Source organism: Oncorhynchus clarkii, chromosome 4 (assembly GCF_045791955.1).
Source record: "Oncorhynchus clarkii lewisi isolate Uvic-CL-2024 chromosome 4, UVic_Ocla_1.0, whole genome shotgun sequence".
NCBI classification, from domain to species: Eukaryota; Metazoa; Chordata; class Actinopteri; order Salmoniformes; family Salmonidae; genus Oncorhynchus; species Oncorhynchus clarkii.
Genome location: NC_092150.1, coordinates 24,588,973 through 24,613,681, shown reverse-complemented (window position 1 = coordinate 24,613,681; position 24,709 = coordinate 24,588,973). Strand labels below are relative to the sequence as shown.

General features: G+C 42.8%; 1 protein-coding gene across 2 annotated transcripts; it reads right to left on the bottom strand.

Moving 5' to 3' along the window:
- LOC139407635 (protein ECT2-like) lies at positions 1-23,968 on the bottom strand. Of its 2 annotated transcripts, XM_071151469.1 has the most exons (26): positions 23,772-23,907; positions 19,227-19,389; positions 18,999-19,078; positions 18,292-18,387; positions 17,450-17,632; positions 16,686-16,775; positions 16,442-16,549; positions 14,480-14,553; positions 14,208-14,338; positions 13,941-14,056; positions 13,500-13,562; positions 12,525-12,750; positions 11,411-11,535; positions 10,304-10,423; positions 10,122-10,190; positions 9,929-10,039; positions 9,589-9,685; positions 9,220-9,301; positions 9,002-9,080; positions 7,397-7,516; positions 6,461-6,599; positions 5,397-5,551; positions 4,523-4,630; positions 3,462-3,602; positions 2,458-2,806; positions 1-1,019 (listed from the first exon to the last, which is right to left on the bottom strand). In XM_071151469.1, exons 2-25 carry the CDS (start codon positions 19,354-19,356, stop codon positions 2,471-2,473), a joined length of 2,979 nt encoding a protein of 992 aa, XP_071007570.1. In that variant the 5' UTR covers positions 19,357-19,389; positions 23,772-23,907; the 3' UTR covers positions 1-1,019; positions 2,458-2,470. The 2 variants fall into 2 exon arrangements, with proteins under 2 accessions (XP_071007570.1, XP_071007571.1); XM_071151470.1 differs by lacking the exons at positions 2,458-2,806; positions 18,292-18,387 and having other exon boundaries at positions 23,772-23,968.
- Between the last annotated feature and the right edge of the window lie 741 nt (positions 23,969-24,709).

The following is a 24,709-nucleotide window of genomic DNA, read 5'->3' as shown; positions in this document are numbered from 1 at the left end:
AACATTCAATATAGGGCATTTTTATTAAAATTGAGTAAAACAATTCAATTACAAACCATAATAGTGACTTTGCATAATAATAGTCACTATTCAATACAGATGAATGGGAGATAATTATTAATTTTTTCCATTCATCATGTGTTGGTAAGAGAAGTCGTGAACAACATCCTATAACTGAATAACCCACCAGAAATAAGCTTAACGTTGGATCATGTGTAAGTGTATGGAATACACATAATGGAAGACAATTATGACAAGAGGTAAAATCAGAACAATTATAGATAATGATAGACAAAAGGGAGGCAAATGTACACATAAATAGCAAGAGAAAGAGGATTTGTATATAGACTATTTATAAAATGATTCTGGAAAATAAATGTAGTGTAATGCAACATCATCCCCTTAGACCCTCCTGAAAAACATACCCACTTTACAACATAAAACAATCACTTACAAAACAGCAAACAGTAGCTTCTGTTCCCCTAATCCTGATCATTAATATCATCAAAAAGTAAAAACATTTCAAGAGCTTTATAAAAGCTGGAAACTATAGTAAGTGAAGCCAACAGGCGTGTTCCCCAAAAAACTAAGTAACACGTTTATTGGCTTATCATTCATTGAATTATATCCCTCCTCCACAACAAAAATACAGAAAATGTCAGTAAATATCGTACCTATACATGTTAATCAAATGTTCCCAACTGTCTAAGACATGAGGTCAACTTGTAACATTGTAAGTAAACACTAAATACAAGAGTATTCATCTTTCATTTTCCAAGTCAGACATTATCTGAATGAACTTGCGTTCATTAAACAATTACAGGATGTGCCAATCTGCAGTAACATTGCCGAGAGGTGAGCTAATTGAATTACAGTGAGTGGTGCACCGTGCAGAACAGCTTGCCGTGTTTCTCTCCTCGAAGAGTCAATCAGAACAGGTGGGATGTGGAGCGACTGAACGTGTGGTACTTCCTCTCAAACATGGACGGCAGGTTGACCATGGAGGGAGAGTGCATCGCCTGGAGGGAACAAAACAGGACAGGGACATTAATTAAATTAGGAAATTGATTGGGTTCCAAAACAGAAACGACCCCTTGAGTGTTAGTTTAAGGACAATGAGTTACACTGAAGGGTTAGAGATGAGCAAATACTCAAGTGAGCACTTAAGTCATTCAACATGAGGGCTTTCTGATCACATGTACACGCTGGGACTCCTGGTGGACCTTTAAAAGCCACGGCACAAAGATGGATTGTCATGTGGTCCGCAAAAGCAATCTCGTGGGAAGTGCATTGTGAAGGATACAAGGTCGTTTTATATGGAAGTCTCATTTAATTACTTTTACATTCAGCTTTCCCCAGTGCCAGTGTGCCTTCCTAGCCAAATGTTGGCATTGAACTAATCAAGCGAGTGATGCCAATACAATATTACTATACTCCCCCCAACTTCCAAAACCATTCAACATTTTGCCATGTTGTAAAGACGTAGTTTCCTCTCTCTGTCCCTGTGCTGCTCATTACTGTGGATGAATCAGATCTATTGAAAAGGAACCTTGATTATATGTTACCGGGGCAACTTGGGGAGGCCAACATGAAAGGTGCTGCTGCATAAAAGCAGGGTGATTTCTGGGGAACCACAAGGTCTGGCTGGTTAAAATGCATACATATTTCACCCTCATTAAGAGTCTACCCTATGGAGACCGGAGTGTTAACGAATGTAGGAGCGTAAACAGGTGTGCGTCATGTATCATGTATCCTCCTTCAGTAAAGCTGTGGCCGGCTAAAGCCAGAGTGAGAGTAAAGGCCAGCCTGAAAAGCAACCCAATTTATGCACCAGCACCTTCTCACCGTTTGCTTGTTGCTATAACCACCATAACACATTCTCACTTTGACAGGGCCCAGTCAGGTTAATGAGATTTGAGGTGACATTACGGTTTAAATTTGAGGACGTAGGATCAATAGCAGTGGCACAGCGAGGACATACAGAACAAGATTGTCAGGACACACATGAAGCCACTGTTTCACAAATGCCCAGTGACAGATTGTCAAAAGGCCTGGAATGTCCATCCAAACACTAAAGCATAATGCTGCACACAATGTTGGATTTATTTAATTAGTGGGAGAAAAATGTTAATCCCTGTCACCACAACACATTTGTTTTAGAAGCCATAGATCATAACCAAATAATCCACTGCTGTAAGACACTCCTCCCTATTCCAAAATGGATTGAGAGGGCTTATGTAAAAGCTAAAAGTGAGCATCTGCCCGGCGCTGCAAGCTGATGTTAGTGGAGCTGAGTGAGTGAGGTGTGCAGCAGATAAGAGACAAGAGGAGGGAGCCCACAGAGAGCCGGAGAGAGAGAGCCACCACAGCCCAGGAATGAGGAGTTAGTCAGTGAGAGAGCCACCACCTATCCCAGTGAGTTAAAAGGGGTATTAAACCCAGCATGGTGATGCTCACGTCAGTCAGCCGCCTATAGGAGGGTCTCTTTGCGGGGCCTCAAGCAGCCTGCCTTGTGGGGGTCAGAGGAGGGGACCAGCAGGTCCCTGCAGGCCCCAGGGGGAAGCCTCCCTTTGGACGGGACCCTCCAGGTAGGGGGGCCGGCAGAGTAAGGGGGCCTGGTGGGGGTGGGTTGGGGCTTAAGTGGGGTCTCCTCAGGGCAGGTTGGATTAGGGGTTGGGTCTGGGGTATGAATACAGACGGGAACACGGAGGCGGGGACAGGGTGGGTGGTCCAGGGAGTTAGAGCGCTGCACCACAGCAGCAGCTGTAGAACCACTGAGGTTGAATGTTGAGGTGGAGCGGGCCATCTACAGTCACAGAGCAAAGCATGGGGGAGAGAGTCACAGACCATGGGAGAGACCCTGTCAACTCATAGGTCAGACTCTGCATGTCACACTACTGCATCAAGTTGCACTTAAAATCCCTTTTTAATAGCAAAGTTTGAGTGCAGTACCTTACTTCAAATATTTAGTATTGTATGACTCATCTTTTCCACTCTAATAAAAGGAAGTACAGAAAAGGTCAGAAAAAGACTGAGATAAAATAAAGCCTGTCATCAATACTGACGCAGTTAGAAGAACTGGAAATAAATAGCTAAACTGAATAAAAAAGGAGAAAAGTTCAAAACAGTCATGTGTCATCATTAATTGAAAAACTGAAGCTGTTCCTTCAAAAAGAATATGGCTTGCACTGGCAGAACAATTTCACCATTAGATGTCAACAATCACCTAATTACGCAACCCTTTCAGGACTATGCTTTGGAGAGCGCTGCAAATTGATTTTCTGAGAAAAACAGGGTACATGGTGCAATTAGAGTACCCATCTCAAAATCCTAAAATGACTCAAGATTCTTCTGCCATTGCTCTTTTATCTTGCACTATGCCCCTTTAGCCTCGACTTGATTAGACAAACCTTGTTCAAGGCCTGGACCTTTGAAGTAGACGGGTGGATGGATGAACTTACTGACAGGGTGGCACTGCTTCCAACATGGATCATGTTCTCTGAGCTGGGGCCAGGGCTCTTGTCGTCGGAGGTGCTGTTGGCCATGAAGGCTCTCTGGATTACCCGTTTGGGTGTTTTGGTGAAGGAAAATGCTCTCGTTACCTGGGGGTTAAACAGTCACAAACACTCATCGACGGGGCTGCAGTGGAGCAGGTTGAGAGCGTCAGGTTCCTTGGTGTCCACATCACCAGCAAACTAACATGGTCCAAGCACACCATGACAGTCGTGAAGAGGGCACGACAAAACCTATTCCATCTCAGGAGACTGAAAATATTTGGCATGGTTCCTCAGATCCTTAATAGGTTCTACAGCTGCACCATAGAGAGCATCACTGCCTGGTACTGGTTGCATCACTGCCTGGTATGGCAACTGCTTGGCCTCCGACAGCAAGGCACTACAGAAGGTAGTGTGAACGGCCCAGTACATCACTGAGGCCAAGCTTCCTGCCATCCAGGACCTCTATACCAGGCGGTGTCAGAGGAAGGCCCTAAAAATTGTCAAAGACTCCAGCCACCCTAGTCATCTCTCTGCTACCACACGGCAAGCTGTACCAGAGCACCAATTCTAGGTCCAAGAGGCTTCTAAACAGCTTCTACCCCCAAGCCACAAGACTCCTGTACTACTACTCCCCTCCCCCTGCTGCATAGTCACTTTAATTAACTTTACCTACATACTACCTCAACTGGCCGGTGCCCACGCACATTGACTCTGTACCGGCACCCCACTGTGTGTGTGTGTGTGTGTGTGTGTATATATATATTTTTTTTTACTGCTTTAATTACTTGTTACTTTAATCTCTTATTCTTATCTGTATTTTTTTTTTTTAAACTGCACTGTCGGTTAGGGGCTCGTAAGTAAGCATTTCACTGTAAGGTCTACACCGGTTGTATTCGGCGCATGTGACTAATAAAATTTGATTTGATTTTGAAAATAGCTCTGTTTAACAGTCAGCTTGTCCAATATCCAACATGTGCTTGTGTGGAATACAGGAGAGAGATGGGCTAATTCAGAGCCCATTTTACCTTCTTTGAAGTTTTCTTGATGACTCTAGATGCTTTACTCAGCGTGCTGTCCATATCCTTTGTGCTCACTTGGACAGAGTCAGGCTCAGTGCACTGAATTAGATCTTCCTGTTTAAAATAGAAATAGAAAGTATAAATACATTTCCAGACCATTCTGCTTCGCTGTCAAAATGCATAGAGTGAGAAACTGTTGTCTGTTTTTACATGCAGCTGGAGCTCACTGGTTGGTATTCAGGGTGCGGAGAGAGCCAGTGAATCAATTAAGATAGCAAGGCCAGCCTGTAGTAGAGGTTTACATCGCCACCTAGTGGACAGTTCACTCCTGACAGCTGGGACTGGCTGGGCTCACCTCCGAAGCTTATTACGCCTGTTTTTAATTATGATGGGAAATACACGCCTGTCTCCGGGCAACCAATTACTAGTTAGCTTCCTCATTCAAGCTCTAATACTACATCAGTGAAAAGACCTGTGGAGAGATAAAACAACCCATCTATGTCTTTAGTGTTAGTTCTAGTACAATTCCACTTCTAATTACATTAATCTGTCTTCCAGTTTAACCACAGAGGACAATCTAATAGGATTGAAATGACCAAAAAGGCCACTCACGCAACGTGATATGTAAGTGTACTAAAACTGGCCAAAATAATTGCATTTGTGTCCTCATCAACCTCTAAAGAGTCCATACACCATGTTCTGCATGAGGACACCAGACCAGTGAGGGATGCCTTGGTCGCTTCAGCCTGTCTGGCTGTGTTAATGAGAGGAGCAGATAGACAGGCAACATGTGTTGCAACATGTGTTCTCAGGAGGAGCCCTCCAACCCAACGAGCCTATAGCGGCTCAGTGGACCACTGTCTCACTCTGCCTCTCTCACCGCGTCAGCCTTACAGATGGTGTTGGCTACGTGGCGACAGAGCATCTTCAGCCAGGTTGACTTCACCGTATCCTCAGTGGTCAGCTGGAAGCTGAAGAGAAGATTCTCCTGTTCCGTGGGCGGGTGCACCACCAGGGCAAAGGCATTACGGCAATCTAAGAGAGAGAAAAGGAGAAATGAGCGAGGTTTGGACCACTCAAAATTGTCAATAGTCTAGCTGGTAAAACATGCATCCCATTTCTCTTTAAGATGCATAGAGAGCCATCTCTGGTGTATCAACATACACTGGTTGTAATTATAGTACATATTGACAGTGAAATTAAACCTAGCAGCTCCATTACAAGGCCAAACAAGCGGAGTCACTGCTAGTGGGAGAGAGGAGAGATGTTTGCTTGATTATGTCTGGGCTGCCATTTCAGTCAGTGTTGACTCCAAATATTAGGCTATCCAGTATGCTTATGAATAACATTTCCCGATACAGGGAAAACAGAAAGGAGCAATATACCTGCTCAGGGAATGTGTATCGACCCAAAAGAAGCACAAACAAGGAGTGGTCATGTTTCTTAGTAATGGCTGTTAAACACTGAGGTAGGTAGGTAAGCAGGCCATCAGACTGCTGAACAGCTAACCCTAGCCGTCTCCCTACAGATCTGCACCTTAGAGACTATTTCCACCTCATTACTTAGATTATTTGCACTCCCTACCCACACATCCAATCCTTACACAAACACACGCACTCAGAACTCACACACACAACTCTGCTGTTCTATTATATGTATTCCACAGCGTGACCAAGACACTACCTACTTTATATTTCTAAACACAGTGTAATACAGTCCATTATTACTATGTTTACAACCTCTCATTTTTGACTTGACTTGTATTATTACTGTCTGATGTACTGCATTGAGGGAGCTAGCACATAGCATTTCTTCACACCTTTAATATGTGTAGTATGTATGTTTAGTATGTGACTAACATCATTTGAATGTATAGGCTTTGATAGGTAGGTAGGTAGGTAGGTAGGTAGGTAGAGAACATGCCAGGGGCTGGGGCTCACTCACCCTCTGTATCCTGCAGGTCCAGGACCCTCCTGATCTGGGACAGAGGCATGAGGGTGATGTGTTTGAGTTGGGCTGCAGGTCGTGTCTGGCCCAGAGGACTCCTGAATGTGCTGATCACCTTATGTCTCTTCCGGGCAATCTGCAAATACAGACACAGTTGAAGTATGGAAGCCTCCATCCCCACCTAAACTCTCTCTCCGGTGAAGTGAAGTGAGTGAGTGAGTGAGTGAGTGAGTGAGTGAGTGAGTGAGTGAGTATGTATGTATGTGGTTAAGCTGTGACAAATCGATAGGGCCTTTTATAAAAGGTAAACGGTCCAAGTCATTAGCATGTGTTTAACTGGCCTGTGTGGGGGCTGAGGCAGGGGTTGGGTCTGTCCCATGAAGGCATTGTGATATCTATTGGGGGTAGGGGAGATCTGAATACAGAGGAGCTAATCAATGAATAATTGAAGAGTGCAGCCCCTGCTCTCCCCATGCTCATTACCAGGCTGCTCTGACACTCCTGAATCAGGCCGCCTCGCCCACACCCATTCTGGGTTTGATTGCTAACCCCCATTCTAATGCAACACTTCACTAATTAGGAGCCAGATAAGAAGCTGTGTCAGCAACGATAGATTGCACACCCATAAATAATCATCCAGTGGGGCTCTTTGCTACTGAATTTGCATTTTTCTTAGCATCTCAAGTCCCAAAGATTTCATAATGTGGGGGGGAATAGAGGACGGGCAAGATTTTCTCAAATGAGCAATGGCATTAACTTGGAGGGCATTTTGGGTGTAAAGTTCTAACATCTAAAGCCATGTCTGGGCCATCACTAGTCAATACGGTGAAATGTTGACCAGGGTTCAAATATTCAGCATATCATTGAGCCTGGCTGGAGTGTCAGATAAGCAGGTCTTCAATGTTGGTATTACTTCATTGATGTTGGCGTTACCTCAAGACAGTCATTGAAGAGAAAGAGTGTGACGTGCTCGCCTCGGTCACAGGGTTTGTCTCCCAGGGCGATGGTCTCCACCCTGTGGACCAGGCTGCGGTGGGACGAGAGCAGGTTGGCCTGAGGAGGAGAGAGAGAGTGAGCGAGAAGACGGGATGAATATCACACAACCAAAAAGACATCCAGCAACCATTCGTGAATAAACAAACAAACAAACAAACACGGTCACCAGAGAGAGCTTCATGATTCAATCATAGGCCTCATTTAAAGCGGCATATTTGGTATTAATGGGTCTAACTCCACAGATTGGTCATTTCACTGCACGGCTGATGGAGGAATTTCCATTTCCAGTCCCATTATTCCTTTAAAACCCTATCATCAAACTATGTTTATTCATTTGGATGCTCTGCTTATCCAAATCAAGATAAATAGAGCGATACTCACAGCCCAGAGCCAACGGTATACTAATTCACTCCCTCTAGTCCCAACTCATCTCCACTATTATCACCTGAAAAGAGGACTTCGGCACACAGAAAAGTAGTTTGGTTCACACATACACACAGCTCTACACAAATTCTCTCCACACACACATTATCAAGTTAACTCCAGCACAATAATCCATGAATTACAAGCTATAAATGCGCAGTGAACAGTACAAAAAAATGCATCCTGTGGAAATGAGCTGAAATAAATAGGGATATCAGGGTGAACACATAGGGAGAGGCCTGGCCGTTATGTTGCTGAGGACAGCCATGAATGCCGTTATGGGAGAGGCCTAGCCGTTATGGTGCTGGAGAACAGCTATTAACGCATAGGGAGAGGCCTGGCCGTTATGGTGCTGGAGGACAGCCATTAACGCCATTATGGGAGAGGCTTAGCCGTTATGGTGCTGAGGAGAGCCATTAACGCCATTATGGGAGAGGCTTAGCTGTTATGGTGCTGGAGAACAGCCATTAACACATAGGGAGAGGCCTTGTCGTTATGTTGCTGAGGACAGCCATTAACGCCATTATGGGAGAGGCTTAGCCGTTATGGTGCTGGAGGACAGCCATTAACGCATAGGGAGAGGCCTTGTCGTTATGTTGCTGAGGACAGCCATTAACGCCATTATGGGAGAGGCTTAGCCGTTATGGTGCTGGAGGACAGCCATTAACGCATAGGGAGAGGCCTTGTCGTTATGTTGCTGAGGACAGCCATTAACGCCATTATGGGAGAGGCTTAGCCATTATGGTGCTGGAGGACAGCCATTAACGCATAGGGAGAGGCCTTGTCGTTATGTTGCTGAGGACAGCCATTAACGCCATTATGGGAGAGGCTTAGCCGTTATGGTGCTGGAGGACAGCCATTAACGCATAGGGAGAGGCCTTGTCGTTATGTTGCTGAGGACAGCCATTAACGCCATTATGGGAGAGGCTTAGCCGTTATGGTGCTGGAGGACAGCCATTAACGCATAGGGAGAGGCCTTGTCGTTATGTTGCTGAGGACAGCCATTAACGCCATTATGGGAGAGGCTTAGCCGTTATGGTGCTGGAGGACAGCCATTAACGGATTAGCGGCTCAACAAAGCGTGCCACATCCCAGTGAAGAAATGCACAAACAACTTACAGGGCAGCCGTCAACTTCATAGACGACATCAAAGATCTGCTTCTGTCCCTCTATTTTCCTCTTGTCCTCGTTTATGTGACTTGGGGGGGGGTCAAATAAATTCCGTTAGACAACTGATGCTACAATCACTTTATGTAAATGCATGGCTAATGGATGAGGCTTTGACTTAATTACAACAAAATGCTTCATGCATGGCCGGTGGTGCACAGTTGACTCACGTCATAACTTCCTTGAGTGATTCGATTGCCTTCTCCAAAGTGATTTTGTCAGGGTTGTTACAGGCAGTGTGTTTCTTAATATCTGCAAGATAGATGGGTCAATGAGCATTGACATATATAATTGATATAACAGTGAAAAAAGCCAAGGGCAAACAACTGATATGACCGACAGATTTATAACACAACTGTGGATAAAGGAGAGGAGCATCTATCAGTATTTCCTGTGACATTTTAGTCGGAAATCAAGCGCTCTCTTCATATGCAGGTGAGGAGAATGCATAAAGTTAGTACTTCTATCATGCCACATATGTACCATGTTGCTCAAGATTTGGCTGTCAAGTGTGTTTGTGTGTGTGCGGTGTAGTCTACCGTTGAGGAGAAGGGCGACGCTAGGCAGTCTCTGCACAGGGCGAATCAGCAGCTCCACCAGCGTCTGTCGTCCACACTCGGGCTTCGCCTGATTGATCTGGAGGCAAGAAAAAAAACACTGCTGTTAAAGCAGGAGGAGACCTGACAGACATGTTGCGGCTTACTTACACACACACAGGCAATCACTCACATCCACAACACAGACCGAGACATTTTCTTCAAGTTTACTGTACATAGAGACAAGCAATGAATGACCTTTAGCATGAGGCATATGGTAACTTCTAAACCTACACTCACGTGGATGTATACACAAATGTACATTGTCTCAGAGGTCACATACCTTGAGGAAAGCATGGAACCTTGGCTTCTGCTTCTCACACCTCACTATGGTCTCCTTGCTCATCTCAAAGAAGTTGACGAATGGCGGGTAAGCCTTCACCAGGTCTCTAGACTGACAGACAGAGAAAGGAACTGAGTGAGAATGTCCAAAATGGCTCAATACAACATTCAGAACAAAGGCATGCTATACTCACGTATTTGAGAATGATGTCCCCGACACTCTTGTCCTCAGACCAGTCCATGACCAGCTCCTCCAGATCGGCCTTTCAAATTAACCCAATAAGCAGAGAGACACAGAGGACGTTTAGGTGACTTCACTGCAGATTAAACTCTTGTTCAGGTCATCTTGGGATATTTCAAGGAGAGAAGTGCCCACCTTTATCCTGGTGTGTACATCGAAGATCTCTGGGATGCTGCCAAAGATGGTCTTGATTTCTTCCGGAGCCAAAATGGGTCCACCAACTTGGCCTTCCTTTTCCAGGGGGACTTTGAACAGCTAAAAGGAACAGACGTTTCAGGTGAGACTCAGACTTAGCCCACTATTCCCTTAATCAATACATACACCCCCAATACATAAGGTACTCACTATTTCAGACTGAATAGTTCTGAGAATGTTTGTAAAAGTAGAAAGTCAAATCATTTTAGAGTGCAGGTAAGTATTAATTATAAAAAGACCACCCTGCCTCCCCATCATCTTATCAAAGACATAGAAAACTCACAAACAGTGAAAGTAGGTCCCCTAATAAACTACAAGAAATGATTCCCATTAAAAAGTCCTGATCTAGCAAAGCTCTATTCAGCTTTCCTGTAAAAAGTATAATCAAAAGGCTCAAAATGGCCTGGAATTACCTTCTAATAAAAATACATTTTAACAAGCACCCAACATGTGTGAACCATAATGGGATAATTGGTATTCAAGCCCACTTCTTGGCAGGCCAGTTCATGGGCTGACTTCAGAGGGCAGTGGACATGGGGTCAGCAGTCAGTGTTAAAGACCATCCAATGTGAAGCCGGCCATCTGTCTCCTGGGCTGGCATGGTGCAGTGGGCATGGTACAGAGAGAGGACACTACTGGTGACTGCTTACGAGTGGGGGTGAGTGGGCATGGGTCAGGGTGAAAGAGAACAAGGTGATGTACGTGCAAAAGTAGAGTACACTACACCGATCAGGAAATATGGTAGTGAGGTTTGCTGAACACCTTCATTCTACTGGTATCATAGTAATGCTGTAGCGAGCAGAGGAGGGAGATGTGAGAATAGGAGCGATGAGACAAGGACAGGCCTGAGGTTTGGGTCGATGAGCAGCAGAGAGCTCTGCAGTGTGAGTGGGAGCCTGGCTGGCTGACAGTCCTGATGCGCACAATCCTATTAATTTTCTCCCCCACTGGTCACTGGACTCAGGCACCAGTGGGACAGCCTGATTAGGACCCTACCAGCCCCGGTGGTGCTAAGTGAGCCCAACATCCACAGCAGCAGCGACAAACCTGCAAGACTGTGGTGAGAATATCCACATAGTTGCTCTCTGTCTGGTACAACTCCTTGGAGACCTGCCATCTAGCCGACTGCTTCAGGACAGCAGGTGTAGAGCTCTTCAAGGGCCAGGAATGTTCTGGAAGAGAGCCAGGGATTGTCAAGAGGTGAATATTGATTGAGACAGTGGGGAAAAACATGTTTTCTTTTGACTACCCACAACTTCTGAACTTATTTTGACTTCCTGGGTGTCTCAGAGTTTAGAAAATTGAGATTCTGACATGCAAAGTGAACGCTACTCTGCAGAAGACTTGGGGCTTTTATCTTAGCTAGTGAGAATAGTTCCAGAATGCAACTAAATGTATTTCATATAATCCCATTCCTTCATATAATTTCATCCTCAACTCTCCAGTCAACTCTCCAGGCTTTAAGGCTCAACCTACTATTCTTGCACCACTTTGATCATCTAGACAGTTCTTATATAATTTCTAATATCATACCAAATCGGATTTCCCCACAGTGACAGTTCAACTGAGTGACCCTTCATCTCCTGGCATTCACTGAGACAGACTGACTCCTGTGACGAGTCCCTCCACGAACCCTCCCCAGTCTCTGTGGCTGGGGACTGGGCTGGCTGAGGACACACTCCCCGTCCTGAGGGCCCATGGGGGCCTCTGGGGTCTCTGCTTCCTGCTGAGGGGTGGTAGTGCTAGTGCAGTGGAAGGGCCACTCTTTGTCCCCCTACTCATCTCCCTGGCACTCATCCTCCTCTGCCTGTTGGCCTCAGCACAGCACCTCCTACGCCTGCTGCTCTCTACACTGTGCTCTGAAAGACAGGGTGTTCAGTCTCTTTGGGGGGAGTTCAAACAGAATAGCAGAGAGTGCTGGTTCTTCCTGCCTCCCCCTGCAACAAGCAGTGACCGCCTCCTTAGTCTATGACAAGGCTCTGATTTCAGCTGACATGAGACACTAATGATGCTATAATCCCTGTCTGTTTTTGCCTGCATTAATTTTTAACGAGGTCAGAGGCGCTTATTAACCACCATTGACAGGCTAACTAACACCCAGTGTTACCAGCCCTGTGAGATGACGTGTGTGGCTGATGAGTGACCGTTGCTCCTCTCTCACCTGCCAAGGCCTTGCAGGTCTCGGGGGTGTTGGAGATGTCCAGCAGAGAGCCCATGGACATGGAGTGTTCGGCAGAAGGCCTCTTGCGGGGTGGAGGGAAGGGGGAGATCTCAGTCTCCTTGGTGAGCTGGGCCAGGGTTTCCCGCAGACGCCTCCTCTTCCGGTTACTGTTGGGTGTGTTGAGGGACAGCAGGGACACAGCCTTCTTCAGCACAGGACTGTCCATCTGAGAGTAGGAGAAACATGGGCATGTCAGATGAGGGTGTATGGAGAAAAATGTCTGTAAAAAGAAAAAGGATGGTACTGTGGTGGAAGTCATCTCTGATTAACCAGAACTAAAATCTCACGTATTTTGGTCAGATGCTCGATTAAGCTCTGCAGGGGAGAGGTTCAAAATTGTGATGAGATTTGTGAAGCCATAATTTCACCTAGTTTATCATCTGTTTACACATGCAAAGCAATTACACTTATAAGTGTCAAATCAGTGGCACGGTATCAAATACATGGTTTCCAGGTGTTTGATGCAATTCCATTTGCTCCGTTCGGGCCATTATTATGTGCCATTCTCCCCTCAGCAGCCTCCACTGGTGTGCAAGCGCACAATACTACGATTATTGTGAATACTCAGATTTATATAAATTTGATTAAAACGTTAACATGCTTTCCAAGAACGCTTTCTCTTACAATCTAGACATGGACTTTGAAAAATGCAGAGCATTGCCAATCAAAATAAACATTCTATCACAGGGATCATCCTATTATTGGGGGAGCTTTTTTGATTTGGACATAAAGTTTGTATGTGAAATGTTTTTGTATTTTATTTCCCAAACTCACTTCACTCCCTCCAAAGAGGGATAATCATGAGGATGTGCACGACACAGTTTACAGAATCTTAGCAGTGTCCATTCCACTGTATAGAGGTTTGTGTAGGGGCATTGGGAGGATGAATCAGATTGACTGACAGACAGAACGTACCTTCTGATAGAAGTACATGGACTCTCCGGCTCGGGCATCCATCTGTATCGTTCCCCAGAACCACTTGAACAAGCAAAGAAAAATAGTATTGATACAAGGTGGGGAACACCAGTGCTCACTATCTCTGCTCAAATGACTTGTCTAGTCGAAAGGAAAATTAAACTCTTGCCTCACTTGGATGATCAATATTTATCAATCAATACAGCCAAATACATTAAATAGAAATACGTATTTGACATAATCCTTAGAAGAAAACAACAAGGCTCATTTTCCCAGACTTGACAATGCCAATGTATTAGAAAATTCATGAATTTGAGGCACATGAATTTGAGGTGTTATGCTTCAGTCAGACATACTGTTGACCTGGGAAATGTTTCATGTTTGTCTGCCTACCGCCAGTACGGTGATGTAAGCTGACACCTACTACATTGAAGTGCTCACCTCCTGCTTGACAACATACAGTCTCTTTGATGGTACGAATGGCAGATCCTTGACAGCGTTTTCCTCCACCACCATGTGAGTGCACTTCTGATCACCAACCTCCAGGTGGCTGCCACCTTGGAGAAACACAAAGTTTTAGAAACTCCAAAAGTACTCCATAATAGAAGGGAGGATAATGTGCTTGCAGAGTAGCTTTTGTAAAGCCTAGATATAACATATGAAGGAACAAAAAATAAATACTGAAAATGTAAGACCTCAGGCTAATACCATGTTTGATTGTCCTTTCCTCCATGTTGGTCTTCTCTTCATCTGAGAAGCCCAGGAAGCTCAGCACACAGTCTTGAAAGGGGGGAACTTTGAATTCGGTGCGGAACTCTTCATCTCCAGCATGGAAACTACTGTAAGAACAGGTGGTTGTCAGCCCTCATACATGTACATAATAGTATACATTGATGTACAGACATGAACGTGAAGACCACAATGAGGACTGGGCATGCAGTTGGCTTTGGCCATTGTCTGTAGCGTGAGGAGATACTTACACATCCTCTCTATGCTCCCAGGCCTTATGGATCCAAGTTGGGGTGAGGATGGGTGTTCCCATACACACAGCAAGCTAGACACAGAGAGGTATGTCATATTAGGAGGTATACCGTATATACTAGAGGTAGACCGATTAGTCGGAATGGTCGATTAATTAGGGCCGATTTCAAGTTTTCATAACAATCGGAAATTGGTATTTTTGGACGCCATTTTTTTTTTATTTACAACTTTATTTAACGAGGCAAGTCAGTTAAGAACACATTCTTATTTTCAATGACGGCCTAGGAACTGTGGGTTAACTGCCGTGTTCAGGGGCAGAACGACAGATTTGTACCTTGTCAGCTCGGGGGTTTGAACTTGCAACCTTCCGCTCTAACCACTAGGCTACCCTGCCGCACTTAGGGATGCCATCCGTTAGATAAAATACCAAACGGTTCTGTATTTCACTGAAAGTATAAACGTTTTGTTTTCGAGATTATAGTTTCCGGATTCGATTAATTAATGACCTAAGGCTCGTATTTCTGTGTGTTATTATGTTATAACTAAGTCTATGATTTGATAGAGCAGTCTGACTGAGCGATGGTAGGCACCAGCAGGCTTGTAAGCATTCATTCAAACAGCACTTGATTTTATTGATGTATTATATTAAGTTAAAATAAGTGTTCATTCAGTATTGTTGTAATTGTCATTAAAAAATAAAAAAAGTCTGATTAATCGGTAGCGGCTTTTTTTGGTCCTCCAATAAATCGGTATCGGCGTTGAAAAAAATCATAATCGGTAAACCTCTAGTATATACCACATACATACCACGTATTATGAAATAAAGACTGTACGATTTTTTGTGGGGGCTCCCTAAAGCTCGGTGGGTGGGTGCAACTGTTTATAACTAGAAGTCAATTTATTTGGCACATCTTAGAAAGTGATCTTCAGATCAGGGCTCCAGCTATGCATTTGGTTTGCGAACTAAGTGGCTAACTTGCAAGATCCAGCTTCTTGGTTAAAGCAGAGACAATCCCCTCCTGGATCAAGATCCAGCTTCTTGGTTAAAGCAGAGACAATCCCCTCCTGGATCAAGATCCAGCTTCTTGGTTAAAGCAGAGACAATCCCCTCCTGGATCAAGATCCAGCTTCTTGGTTAAAGCAGAGACAATCCCCTCCTGGATCAAGATCCAGCTTCTTGGTTAAAGCAGAGACAATCCCCTCCTGGATCAAGATCCAGCTTCTTGGTTAAAGCAGAGACAATCCCCTCCTGGATCAAGATCCATGCTGCATACATTTGTTTTGTGCATTATTTAGTTTTTTTACGTCAGGAAAGAAAGAGGCCCTTGTGTGCACTGCCGGCAATACAATATACCCAGGTACCACAGGATAATTGGGGGGCTTGTGTATGGCTTGTGGTAACGGCTGGAGAGGAATGAGTTGAATGGTATCAAATATATCAAACACATGGTTTCCATGAGTTTGATGCCATTCTATTTTCTCTGTTCCAGCCCCTCAGCAGCCTCTTATGCCCAGTATGGTACAGAAACTACTCTTTAAAAAAGAGGATTGAGGTGTTTGGCCCTCTTTTACAACAGCTGTAGGCTGTGTGCCAGGTACTGCAAGAGGTAAAAAGCTCCTTCAAAAGCCAGGGATGAAAAAAGGCATGTGTATTGAAATGGATCTCATTCTTGTACTCTATTAAGTACTCACTTTCCAATGTAAAATGTCTCAGTATGTCTGTTAAGAGAGCTAGGCTACTTTCCTGTTTAAAGTGCTGGAGCAAAACATCTAAACAAGTTGAGCTTTCAACTCAGAAAAAGATGGGGTGGAGAAAAGCGAACAGAACCACTGAGAATCAATAAAACAAAAACTTCAGTCAGCAAATGAAATGTCATGTGGGGAAGAAAATAAATCACATGGATTAGGTCTATACATGAGCTCTTCCAGACGGGAGGAAAGGTTAGGGGTGTTTTACAAACCTTGTATTTCTCGCCATGAGTGGAGTATGCAATGAGATGGGTGACTTTAGTGCTGAAGTCCTTCCGAATGGTGCCTCCCATGTGATGCACCAGATTCACCAGGTTTTTCTGCAGGGGTTAAAGGCAGTGAGTGACATTTGGCACCAACACATATCTCTTAGCATTAAAAAGCAAACAAAACCGACATGTTGGTACTTGGTAGTGCTACAAATAATGACAATCAACTTGAACCCATTCCACTTACAACTTCCTCTTTATTGCGGAAACCGGTGAAACACAGCGACAAGTTGAGCATGGTGGTAGAGTATAGAGGACGAGAGGAAAACGGCAGGGGCTGTGGGAAACAACAAACAATAAGGTTCTTATAAATCTTGGATATTGGTAACATTGCTCATGCATCATTTCCTCCACTGCTTTTATCAAGTACATTTTTTTTTTCTTTTTTTGGGGGGGGTTCTTTACTGGTCAGTAGCAAAGCTGTATGAAAGGCCACTGCATTTGTAAGTATGTGTGTGTTCTGTTGATCTCCAAGTTACCAGGCTCTGTAGATAAGGGGATAGATGCAGAGATAATTTCTCATTCTGTATACGGACATATTTTAAATATTTTCAGTTTTTAGAGCTGTGATGCATTCCTTCATAGATCTACGTTCATCTTGGAGAGGTGACTGGTGAGGTTTGCAGTGATCTGTAGCCAAGGGTGTTTTCCTCTTCCCCAGTAATCTGACTGAGTTGAGCAGGTGCTCTGCTTAGACTCAGACAACAGTGATGCATTTCTCAGGGTTCACGGGAACAATCAAAACCCATCATATAAATCTATTTAAACTTGAAAGCACACCTTTTCTGCCATGTTTTACTTCATCTCCCATTGCAGGCAGATGCTAAATTGCACCATAACAGTCAAAACCTCATATCTTGAACCGGCGAGGAGTGATCCACAGCCGAGCACTGCGAGTGCCATCCCAGAGTGAGTGAGTATATTTCAGGAGTGATTTGCTCCTGTCCTTACCTCCTCTCGTGTCGCACAGTGGAGAACAACCGGGGGGCCCACGATCCGGTTGTCATGTTTGTAAAGATAGATGTAGTCAGGAGAGGCAAAGTCTTTGAGCACGAACACCGTCTCAAACTCTGTGTTTTCTCCATCTCCAAACTCTTTGACATTGTCGGTCTTTATGCAAGGCACGTTGATATCCTGTGGATTAAAAAAGGTTGCTGTTAATGTGAGTAGGGACACACAAGCAGCCCTTTCATATCAAAGGAGTAATTTGATAATCATGATATTTTATTGCAATATGAGTGATACATTTAAAGTAGGTGAGTTTAGAGCAAACGGTAAACATTGAAGTTCAAGTACTTGAAAGCCGTTCATTAATTTGCAGAGAGACAGACCGATGCTCACCATGACATTGCTCAATGCCGCATGAAACAATTTCCAGTGCTCTCTCTGAGGGTGTTATTTTGATTCGATTTAACTCACTAAATTCAGTTGAGCAGAAATTGAATCAAGAACACAGCCTATATAAATCAGAGATCATTGAGCTGAAGAGAGAAATTATGTATGATACCTGTAAACCGTATTCATAAAATACATAATCCCCACAGAATTATTGGCACCATACATCAGAAGACAAAGCATTAGAGGAATAAACAGTGTGAACGTGTTAGATCATTTTGTTAGAGACATCTAAGCTTGGACACCAGGTGTTAACAGTATAAATCTGTGACATTTACCAGTAATTGTGAGGACACTGCTGCAGCTACACACCAATCACCTTGAGATTGCCCATGCAAAGAGACCCCCCTTGATGGATTAAAGCATGCAACACAATCCAAGCCCGAAAAAAGACCTACCATATTGACTATAGATTTTATCAATTTCTCTCCAGTCTCAGCACCCGGTTCTCCTCCTCTAATCTTAACCACTGGGACTTCCATTATTCTGACGGCCTGTAAAATGAAGCATTGACCTCAAGCTGGCGACACCAAACTGACAAATTCTCTGAACAACAGGCCTGTGTCATTGCAACCCAGAAGGCAAGAACTTCAAACAAATGTCAAACGCTATCTGGGGGGGAAAGTTCTGCTAAATTAATAAAGTTGAAAGCAGCAGGTCAACTTTGTCAAATCACTCAGCAGACTTCCCCCTCTGATTAAGCTGTCAGCGAATGTGCCACTACTACAGATTGGAACACAAAATAGATCATTTAAAGAAGCCTTCAGATCGAAAAGCTTCTCAGTCGCTCAAGAGTGAACCCGTTTTATTCCTACAGTTGAGCCCTGTGCCGTAGCTTCACATTCACAGACAAAGTTAACCTGTCTCCTCCCCTTCATCTACACTGATTTAATTGGTGGCATCAATAAGGAATCATAGCTCTCAACTGGATTCACCTGGTCAGTGTATGTCAAGGAAAGAGCAGGTGTTCCTAATGTTTTGTATACTCACTGTACTCATTATTAAAAAACAAAATGAAAACAATCACACGCAACAAATCATAATGCAATGATGCTTCCACAATGACAGCCCATACAACTGGGCTCAAACCATTAGGGCATGGTACCTGCAGTGCTTTGACAAGTGCTCCATTTTTTCCAGCTTCTCCTACAAGAACAACTCTGGTTTCGACCCGAGGTAGCATCTCTACAAGGGAATAGAGGACCAAGGGCACAGTGAATCTCAAAGGTAATGTGAAAGCAATCATAAAACGAAATCCTTCCTGTTTTGAGTGACAGCCTCAGGTAAAAAGCAGTTAATATCAAACTGATTGAGAAAAGGGTGAAACTCTTGCCTTCCATGTCTTCAGAGCCCAAACCCAGGAATACATCCTTAGTAGTCTCAGCCATCCTGGAGTCATACACAGAGGAGTCCACCAGCAGGCTCCGAGCCATCCCCAAAGTAACTATGCTGCTGTCAGCCATGGAAGTGTGACACGGGTGGTGGCACAATCCTGTCTAAACAATCAAAAGTTAGTAAAGTCAGAGCTTGAGGAGAGAGTGAGGTGTCAAATGCCAAACCACTTGGAATAGAAATGATGAAAATAAAAATGTGTGTAGCCCATTTTATACCCAAGTGGAATTTGGGTCTTATAACATATTGGCTTCCCACCTTGCAAGTTATTTGCCAATATGTGCCTCTGCCTGGTGATACTTAAACCACGATTGAATGTATATCCGTAATTGGTAGATGGTTGTAATTAGTAGATTGTGGTAAATGTCGCTTAGATGCAACCACCTTCCTCCCAAATAAATTCCAAACATGAATTCCATGTGGTATGTTTGCTTTGAGCAAACATTTTAGCTAATCAGCCTTGCAATATGGGCACCATGCTATGAAGCATGAATGAATGAATGAAGCATGTGTGACCAAACATTGACATTCATGTTTAGCATTTCCCCTATGATTTATATAAAAAAATGTTTTTACTTCAGTGGTGACAAAGTTAGCGGGGGCGGGGGGGGGCATGGCCAATGCCGCAGTCTGCAACCAAAATTTGAGCCTGTCCTCTTGGCCTCAGAAACCCTTTGCTGTTTTAAAGCTAAAATCCTGCAATTCTACACATTTTGCCATGGCTTATGCGGTGTTCTTTTGCTATCTGAGTGACCCAAACATAAAGTCAAATGGGGGAGATTTGCCTCGACTGTCTAGTTATATTTTAGTGATTGCGAGACTTCAAATATTATTTTATTAAAACAAAACTCCATTATCTTTTCTACAATTTATATCTGGTTTTAGTTGTTGAAGTAGTTTTTTTTATTTTTTATTATATATTTTGGAGTGGTGGCAACGAATATAGCGAAAACACGGAGTGGTAGTGTCTAACAATTGGATTCGATTATTTATTGGGCAAAGCTCAGTGATGCATTCAAGGACCTTCTAATTAGAACCTTCTTCTGATTACGGGCATACTGTCCAACGTTGGACACTGTACCTGTATAGCAGGGTGTCATTTTCCGCGTCCTTAAAAAAGGGAAATTCAAAAAATGCTCAACTTTATATTCACCATTTCCAGCACCACCGCAACATTAACATGTGAAAATGGCACATTTCTAGGATTTGTAGTAAAAAAGTGTGTATTGTGATTTTAACCAATTATGAGTAGGCATTGCCTACTAATTGGTTTATGATGTCATTGGAAATAAATTTTTTACTACAAAACAGAAACAGCCAATTTTCACATACAGTTGAAGTCGGAAGTTTACATACACTTAGGTTGGAGTCATTACAACCCATTTTAGAACCACCCCACAAATTTCTTGTTAACAAACTATAGTTTTGGCAAGTCATTTAGGACATCTACTTTGTGCATGACAAGTATTTTTTCCAACAATTGTTTAGACATTTTTTTCACTTATAACTCACTGTATCACAATTCCAGTGGGTCAGAAGTTTACATACACTAAGTTGACTGTGCCTTTATACAGATTGGAAAATTCCAGAAAATTGTGTCATGGCTTTAGAAGCTTCTGATATGCTAATTGATTAGCATATCAGAAGCTTCTAAAGCCATGACACAATTTTCTGGAATTTTCCAATCTGTATAAAGTCATTTGAGTCAATTGGAGGTGTACCTGTGGATGTATTTCAAGGCCTACCTTCAAACTCAGTGCCTTGACATCATGGAAAAATCAAAAGAAATCAGCCAAGAACTCAGAAAAAAAATTGTACACCTCCACAAGTCTTGTTCATCATTGGGAGCAATTTCCAAACGCCTGAAGGTAACACGTTCATCTGTACAAACAATAGTATGCAAGTATAAACACCATGGGACCACGCAGCCATCATACCGCTCAGGAAGGAGATGTGTTCTGTCTCCTAGAGATGAACGTACTTTGGTGCGAAAAGTACAGATCAAACCCAGAACAGCAGCAAAGGACCTTGTGAAGATGCTGGAGGAAACAGATACAAAAGTATCTATATCCACAGTAAAACAAGTCCTATATCGACATAACCTGAAAGGCCGCTCAGCAAAGAAGCAGCCACTGCTTCAAAGCCGCCATAAAAAAGCCAGACTACTGTTTGCAACTGCACATGGGGACAAAGATCGTACTTTTTGGAGAAATGTCCTCTGGTCTGATGAAACAAAAATATAACTGTTTGGCCATAATGACCATTGTTATGTTTGGAGGAAAAAGGGAGGCTTGCAAGCTGAAGAACACCACCCCAAACAAGAAGCACAGGGATGGCAGCATCGTGTTGTGGGGGTGCTTTGCTGCAGGAGGGACTAGTGCACTTCATAAAATAGATGGCATCATGATGTAGGAAAATTTGGTGGATATTTTGAAGCAACATCAAGACATCAGTCAGGAAGTTAAAGCTTGGTCGCAAATGGACAATGACCCCAAGCATACTTCCAAAGTTGTGGCAAAATCGCTAAAGGACAACATTTCGGGTAGCCTTCCACAACCAGGTTAAAGAATTTAAAGACAATGCTACCAAATACTAATTGAGTGTATGTAAACTTCTGACCCACTGGGAATGTGATGAAAGAAATAAAAGCTGAAATAAATCACTCTCTACTATTATTCTGACATTTCACATTCTTAAAATAAAGTGGTGATCCTAACTGACCTAAGACAGGTCATTTTTTACTAGGACTAAATGTCAGGAATTGTAAAAAAAAAAAAAAAAAAAAACATTTTAATTTTGTTTTTTTACATGAGTTTAAATGTATTTGTCTAAGGTGTATGTAAACTTCCGACTTCAACTGTATGTTGAGGTGGTGCTGGAGATAAATATGAAGTCATAACATTTAGACATTCCCCTTTAACCCTGTGAAACCCACGGTTGCAAAAATACAATGTCTCTAAAATTGCATCCTGTATTATATATATATATTTAAAAAAAATGGTAATTTACCAGACTGTCTTATTCAGAGTGACTTATAGGCTCAATTAGGGTTAAGTGCCTTGCTCACGTGCACAGACAGATGTTCTTACCTAGCAACCTTTTGATTACTGGCCCAACCTCTTAACCGCTAGGCTACATTGTTGTACTAGTAGCCTCTGAAATGTTACAAACTTGTCTGAGACCACACTGGTAGGCAAGGATTTATTCAGGGATTTTCTAGGTAAGATGGGAATGGTCGGCAAGGCCCCCCATCTTGGCGGCGAAGAAAAATGTTGCATCTTTAAGCCAACTTCCTGCCATTCAACATTTTCTCAATGGAGCTTGGAGAAATGTTTGCAGTTTAAAGTTAATTTCCTGCAATTCTACACATTTTGCTGTGGAGCTGAAAGAAAATGTTGCAGTTTTAAAGCTAATTTGATGCGATTCTACAGTACATATTCTGCCTTGGAACAGTGAGAATTTTGCCATTTTAAAGCTAATTTCCTTCAATTCAGTGTATTTTGCCATGGACAATTATTATGCTAAAAGTAGCAATTACAAAATCAATACTGCTAAATTCATTGTTTTTGGAATTTTCAATTTTCCCAGACTGTCTATTTTCATTTTGATGTTTGTATTGAGGTAGTTTTGGGAGTGTTGCAAAAAGGAAATATTGGGCTTAAAGGGGTGCCAAACTGAGACATGGTAGACAAGTCAGGGATTTGGGAAAGGTAACATTCTGCACATACAGACAACCAAATACTTCAAAGAATAACTTTGATGATGACCCCCCCCCCCCCCCCTACACATCAAAAGAATACAAAAAAAAATGGCTTATGGTCTCAGAATACTGCCATTAATCTTATGGTAAAGTAAAATAAGTTCTCTCTCCAAGTTCAGCCAGAAAGAAAAAACATATATATTACTAAAAAGGAAGTTGGATGTTCTCCATTCATAGAAATGTTTTTGATAGCCAAATACTAAAATATGGATTGGTCAAGTTGATAAACATAGCTATTTCTGTCAAAATGACTTAATTTCAGATGTATATACGTTTAGCCAGTCTTTATAGAATTTCAGTTCTAACGACAAAATTGTCATGCCATTGAAAACCAATGTTGCATTTAAAAGAAACATTTCCAGAAAACTATTTTACAAACATGACGTAACAACGTTAACGTAACAGACGTCCCGACCCCAGTTAGCAACATCTGATTAACTATGTAACGTTAACTAGCAAAACAACACAAATGCAAGTGTATTTATGACTGCACTAACGTACAGTGAAAACCCTCGTCAAAGACTAGCTAACTGGTTGTTCTATCAAAAACGAACCAGACTGGCTAAACGTTAGCGAATGTACATTACGACGTGTTGTTACTAACGTCAACTAATTAAATAAAACACTAACTAACGTTAGCTTGCACACTAACGAATGTAGTTAGTTAACTAACTACAGTACTTAATAAACATGGTTGCTGGAAAATAAACAAATGTTAAGACTTACATAAACCTTCGGAATTAACAACAAATAATCGCAGGTGAGTGGTAAACTGGCTAGTCGACCAGTTCAGCTAGCTAGCTAGCGGCTGGCTAACTAAATTGACACTTAACTATCTGTAGGTTATTGCCGTCTCTAAAAAGTAAATATATATATTTGCGCGTGGATAAATCTGTCAACTCCCTCAATCCGAATTCAAAAAGCAAGGCAAACAAGGCGTCTGTAATCTCATTGGACAAGAATGGGAAAGCCTGCTGAATAAGCACTGCGCGGCTACTGATTGGCTCGTGGATTCAAACTACAATGCCCACTGTGCAGGGCACAGGCGCTCCGTGGCCACAGGGTTGGCTACGAAGTTATACACAACTTTACCAGATATTCTTCAAATTTATGGTCCGCTTCTATTATAGAATGTCATCATTAAACATGGGCAAGTTAATTTAAATAAATCAACTTTCTACGTCATTAAACCTGGGCAAGTTAATTTAGGTAAATCAACTTTCTCAAACACAGGCAAGGCTTCAAGACAGATTACCTGTAGTACAGGCCTACATCTGCATTTCCCTGTTGTCATCACTGAGGTTGGGTTGCGCCAACATGGTTTAAATTAATATAGGTTTCAAGTGAAAACTAAACTTAGATTAGAGGAAGGATTTAAAAATTTGGTGCAACAAAATTAATAGATAAACCTTGATTTAAAACTTATTATGGATAGGCGTCACGTCAACGGAAACCTTGATTTAACCCAATTTAAGAGTTAATCCATGTGGGTGCACAGTTTGTTCACAAAGTTTCTAAATCCAGAGCTGCAACATCGCGAGTCTTCAGGGAATGCTTGCGAAGAGACTAAACAGACCAGGCCGATGATTTTTTATAACTAAATCAATGTAGTTTCCAATGGGTACAAATGATTCATAGTGGGCAGAACTAGAAAGGATATGGGC

Excerpts from the sequence above, each read along its gene's own strand:
- LOC139407635 (XM_071151469.1), bottom strand. The coding sequence starts at position 19,356 with ATGGCTGACAGCAGCATAGTTACTTTGGGGATGGCTCGGAGCCTGCTG. Across the intron at positions 11,536-12,524 it reads GACCTGCAAGGCCTTGGCAG|AACATTCCTGGCCCTTGAAG; the intron begins GTGAGAGAGGAG and ends GCTCTCTTCCAG. Across the intron at positions 6,600-7,396 it reads TCTTCAATGACTGTCTTGAG|ATTGCCCGGAAGAGACATAA; the intron begins GTAACGCCAACA and ends CTGTATTTGCAG.